The 5,328-nt window shown below is 41.4% G+C and overlaps 2 protein-coding genes across 2 annotated transcripts in view; both read right to left on the reverse strand.

Moving 5' to 3' along the window:
- DHX35 (DEAH-box helicase 35) overlaps window positions 1-2,686 on the reverse strand; it is a 35,404-nt gene extending 32,718 nt beyond the window's left edge. The window contains exon 1 of the mRNA XM_009275545.1: window positions 2,542-2,686. Coding sequence (XP_009273820.1) covers window positions 2,542-2,686 — 145 coding nt within the window. The remainder of the gene's footprint in view (window positions 1-2,541) is intronic.
- On the reverse strand, window positions 1,813-4,190 carry LOC103895819 (protein FAM83D). The gene is made up of 3 exons (XM_009275528.2): window positions 4,101-4,190; window positions 3,367-3,491; window positions 1,813-3,119 (listed from the first exon to the last, which is right to left on the reverse strand). The coding sequence occupies exons 1-3, from the start codon at window positions 4,137-4,139 to the stop codon at window positions 2,729-2,731; spliced, it is 555 nt and encodes a 184-aa protein (XP_009273803.1). The 5' UTR covers window positions 4,140-4,190; the 3' UTR covers window positions 1,813-2,728.
- Between the last annotated feature and the right edge of the window lie 1,138 nt (window positions 4,191-5,328).

Below are 5,328 nucleotides of genomic sequence, written 5' to 3' on the forward strand. Positions count from 1 at the left end.
TCCTCGGCGCCGCCGGGCGAGGGGCTTTTGCTGAGGGAGGCCGCCAGCCCGCGGACCGCTGCCTCCGCTTCTCCGAAGGCGGGCAAAAGGCCCTGTGCGTTACCAACCCCGCTTTGCTCTTGGAGCAGAGCACGAACTGCTGCAGCGTTGGACGTTTCCTTGTTCTAACCGCTGAAATGGCTCCTCGCGCCGAGCGCCGGACCCGCGCTGCCACTCGGAGGCGACGCTGCCGAGGAGACCCAGCTGACGAAACAGTCTTTAAGTGCGACTGAAACCCACCCTTCGCCTCCAAGCCGAAAGAAAAAGAGTGAAACGCGTCTAACGCAGCCCTCCAGATACCGCTCCCGTTACTAAAATGAAGAGCATAACCTGGGGGAGAACCTGGGACTTCACGGGATTGAAAGATCGCCTCCAAAAAGTCCTTGTCTCATTAATCAAGTAAAGCTAATGGCTCCCCTTCTCCCACGAAGGATGCCTCCGCGCCACGCGCGCCACAGCTGCTGCACTGCACACCAGGCAGCTGAAGGACTAGAAAGAAAACAATAGTTTATAATAGTAATAGAATAGTTAATAGGGCCAGCGGTGCCCTGCCACAGGCTCGCTACAGCCCATGGAAGTTATTACTGAATCAAATTTAATGTAGACTTTTGAGTTAATTAAGCATAGGCTGGATTAAAAAAAAAACAACCAGCTTCTAATAAGTTTATTAATGCTGTCAAAAATTCATGCTTATGGAAAAAACATCTAATCATTTTATATTCTTATTAATCATTCTCATTCCTCATTAATAACTTGACACGCTAACAGTGTGGTTGTGGTGATTAACACAGACTGCACTTCACAATGCTGTACCTCCACGGTCACTTGTTACGCTAAGTCTCTAGGTAACCACTTCAAAAAGAGGTTATTCAGTTATCATTAAAGACACTCAAAATTCTAGCTATTTATTTCAATGTACTTTTCAGATTAAGTCCACTCTATCAAAAATAAACACAACTCATCGCAGTATTTTGTATCAATATATTAGCGACTGCTGAGAAAAAGTCCTACTAATGGCGCATGGAAAGAGTTGCCTATTAAAGTAATGAGGTGAATAACAAAGTTAAAAACTTATGTTTGAGAAAACATATACAGATAATTATTGTGAAAATAAGATTGCACAAACAATATTTTGCATAGAGTACAACCCTGTATGGTTTTTGTGTTTATGGAAAATATAGTTAAGAATAAAAATACATATTTCAAACTTCTTTACATCTGGATGAAAGTGAAGACTATTAAACTATAAACTATTGAACATTTACAGATTAGGAGTCAGAACTATTACATTTCCATGATCGTAAGCGCAGAAGAAAAAGGGCACAGATTAGTTGTATCCTAATCAGTACATTACTGCATTGTCCATGAAGACGTTTGTAAGCTCCACATGTCCAATTTAATGTTACCCTGCTGATGTTTAGCAGAGACCCATATGAAATTCCCCAGCTAAGCTTTAACCTTCCCCTTTGAAGCCCAGAACCCACAAGACGCTTCCGCAAGCATATACTTGAGTTTTTTGCAGTAGCAAGAGCCTCGAGAACAACTTGAGAAATGGTGTACCTTTGCTTTTGCCACAGCTGCCATGGTTGGACTAACAAGAGTTTCTGCACTGGCAGGCTGCTGGAACTTCAGTGCCTCAACGTACAACTGTTTGGGAAGATAGTTTATTCATTTGGGTTTTTTTGGTTTTCTCCAGAAATGGATGGATTTAAAAAAAAGAAAATAAAAAAATAAATCGAGCTTGCATGAAACCTTAAAAATAAATGGTTCTATTTCTGACTTTCATGTTATTGCATGTCCGGTGGAAGTAAGGCTTTTGAGAAGCAGCAGCAGCTTCACAGATTTCAGATCTACTCGACTTTTCCTGTAAGATCAGACAGCAGTAGCAACCATAGAGAAACCAAAACGTATATATAGTAATGCCAAGAAAACGGTCTCATTTGGCTCTACTACAAACATAGCAGGTTCTCAGGAATACTATCCCTTGCACACATTTATTGCATGATGTCCAACAATCCAAGTATTCTTATAAAGAAAAAAGGTCATTTGAAATTCAGGCATTGCAAAAGCCTTGTTTGCCTGACACGTTAGCTCGTTCTGCCTAGCAGCACAGCTTCGTGTAAAGAAAATGTGACATTTGAGGACTAGTAGCACAGTACTGATCTACTAGTTTCTAGATTATGGTTACTCCACTTCAGTTCTGTGTCATGAAACAGTTCGTGGGGAGTTCGTGCAACACAAGACTAAGCTTAGACTGATTTCAGAGCCATACAGCAGTCCTGCTATTCATCTTTGGAAGACCTTTAAGCAATATTATTTTCTATATCTAGATTCCTTAAAAAAACAGTTTGAGCTACTGAGCTAAGACACTGCTAACCCGTCAGCTTAAAACATGTAAGAATAGATGGAAAAATGAAAATCTGACAGAATACTAGAAGTCAATAATGGCTTTCCAGGTGTTATGAGGTTTTTTTAAGAACACATCTGAGCCTAAGACAGTACCATAATTGTATCTGTTGATCTGCGTTATGGTGGTCTTCAAACGAAACCACAATTCCAGTATCACTTTCTGGCAGTTCGAGGTTTGTTTCCCAGCTGCTCTCACAAACCTACTGTAAGACAGTACTGGACATGGACGGCTGGACATGGTTCCTGAGGTTCTGCTGCTCGCTCGGAGTGAACGTGCAATTCATCTCTCTATGATCCAGTGTGGCCTCATAACTAGAGAGCCGTTCCTCTTAGTCAGTGGAGGAGAGGCATGCATTGCATTATTTGACACGTAGACTGCCTCCCTTGAGGCATGCAGCCAGCTTCGCTTCCTTTTTAGATTTCCTGCAAATGCTCTAAGATACAAAAACTCCATTCTCAGGAAGTTTTCCCTGGTCAAGTCTCTGGAAGCCACTGTTATCCTGACCAGCTGGTCCAACACCTTATTCTTCCGGCAGCTGGATAACTCTTTGAGGTTGATAGGCTTTGACCGTGCATAAAGAATGCGAAATTCCAGGTCAAAGTGTGCAACTGCGGGGCCTGACAGGATCAAAATGTTGCTGCTGTTCAGCTTCCCATCTGTCCACGTAAAACTAGCAAAGGAAGGATGAGAAAATTTTGAGTTAATTGAAAATAAATCGTAAACAAAGTATTAACTGAAAATCCTCTTTCATCACGTTTAGTCAGATTGTTCTTATAATCCAAATGATGAGCCGCGTGCTCTTTTTAGGACAAACGTTACAAATAAACTGTGACAAGAAAAGCAGTTTTGAAATGTGGCTGTTTTTCCTTTCCATGTAAAGAAACCACGTAAAGCAACAGAAAGAAATTGGCACTTGCCTGTAGGAGCCCGTTGTCACTCTAATGCCATCAATTAACATGAACTTTTCACGGACTTTTCCAACAATTTTGGCGCCCGACCTCGTGTAGTATGTGTTCCCAGTGATATTTCGAATTCTCATCAACTGTTAAAGATACGGTGAGCATCATGTGGATTTCAAAGTTAAACAATTGTATTTAAAGGAGTAACAGACAACGATAATTATCACTGATGAACTAGCAAAGGTTGCTGCGCAGTGGCACAAGATTCACCCTCTAGGAACCAAATGATAATTTTGTCTTGTTTTAGTAGGCAAAGAGGCGGCATTAAGGGGCAGACCCATAAACTGACTGTGCAGAATGTGACTGTAAAAACTCCTGTCGCCAAACCTCAGAGGGACCCAAACTCCGCAGACTCCTGAGAACCTGCTTCTCCATCAGCCTTCAAAGTCTCGGCGAGCCTGAGCAACTCCAGTCATCCTTCAGGAACTGGACATTCCTCCTGCATTTCCTTGAATATTCGATTTGTATTTGTGCTCAGAAAGCAACTGTAACAGCCACTTATAACGATTTCAGTTTTTCTGTTAATTGCCTTCTTATGCAAGAATGGTTAAATCATCCAAGAAAGCGCTAGAGCTACATGAAACCCACTTTAAGTTGTGGCAGCAGGCAAAATAGTTTCTTCTTTTGATAGCTCAAAGATTAGAGTCATAAGAGGATCAACTCTGTATCCCTATAAACATGACAAGGCTCACCTTTTCCTGTTCCAGGTCAACTCCCAGATCCCTGCACATTTTCAGAAAGTGGGAAAATGAAGACTGATCTAGAAGGATATACACTTTAACTTGCCGCTGGCTACAAGCTTCCAAGAGGTCTTTGAAGATATCGGTATCTGTGAAGGAATCCATAACCAGGGCAACCATCTGCAACAAGTTTCAGAAGAAATCATTAGGCTGTTTCCACAGCATCCCAAGGGAGATGGCACACGAGGAATTTGACTTTCAAATTAAATATTCCCCCCCCCCCTTTTTTTTTTCCTGGTGGTTATGGACCATGGTACAGTCTTCTGTGATATGGTATATTCTTCTGTTCACAGGACTGCTGGAACATTTAACAGACATATAAGAAAGAGAAAAGAAAGGAAAAAATAACTGATCAGAATAAAGTTCTGTGGAGATAATGGTATTTTGGTAAAGGTGATTACCGAGTGCAGTACACTGAGGTACAGGAGACAAAATATACATCGCCCCTTCACTGTGATCACTTATTCATGTCCCTGTACAGTTAAATAGAAAAAAAAAATACTGAATTTATGAACAGAAATTGTTGTTAAAGATTATTTGCCCCAATCTTGTTTTCGCTTGACCGACTTATAGCAGATAACATCATCTAAGGTTTTTATTATCGCATTGCAGAATTTCGGGTTTTACTATAATTTCAGCAGCAGACATTGAAGCTTCTTTTGCTGGGATCTGTATCTTTTCTGGTTCATTAGGTACGAGCAATCTAGCCTGAAAGCCTATTGTGGAAGGACACCTTTTCTCTACTTAAAAATCAGAGGTCATCACTAATGACCAGCAATGGTAGCTCCTCCATCTGTTCAGTAGCATGTTGCTCATGGTTTTTAATTAAGGTTGTACTAAACCCTTCCCTTTTTTACTACATAACTTCACCTTCAAGAAAAAATTGCAGAAATCTGAGCATTTTCCTCCTTTCCCCCCACCTCTAGAGCAGTGCCAAGAACAACAACGGCAGAGGGAGACTTGACACCTCTCCGAAAACCTAAGCGAGCTGATAAAAAAAGTATTTTGCATGAGGAAAAGAAAGACATTTTGCTGTCAGCCTTCTTCAGCTACATCAGTAACTTCTGGTGTAACAGGAGCACAGAGTTGATCGTGGAGATGTTTGGGGGTGCTGAGAATACCTCGGAAGAACCAGAACAGTGGCAAAACAAATGTATTGCTTCAGGTTTCTTCCTCACCC

This window comes from Aptenodytes forsteri, unplaced genomic scaffold (genome assembly GCF_000699145.1).
Source record: "Aptenodytes forsteri isolate BGI_AS27 unplaced genomic scaffold, ASM69914v1 Scaffold369, whole genome shotgun sequence".
In the NCBI taxonomy this organism is placed as follows: domain Eukaryota; kingdom Metazoa; phylum Chordata; class Aves; order Sphenisciformes; family Spheniscidae; genus Aptenodytes; species Aptenodytes forsteri.

Bases quoted from the DNA above. Each gene is read 5' to 3' on its own strand.
- LOC103895819 (XM_009275528.2), bottom strand. From the start codon at position 4,139: ATGTGCAGGGATCTGGGAGTTGACCTGGAACAGGAAAAG. The intron at 3,492-4,100 runs GTGAGCCTTGTC...TATCTTTAACAG, and splicing joins TTGACCTGGAACAGGAAAAG to TTGATGAGAATTCGAAATAT. The intron at 3,120-3,366 runs GCAAGTGCCAAT...TTCCTTTGCTAG, and splicing joins GTGACAACGGGCTCCTACAG to TTTTACGTGGACAGATGGGA.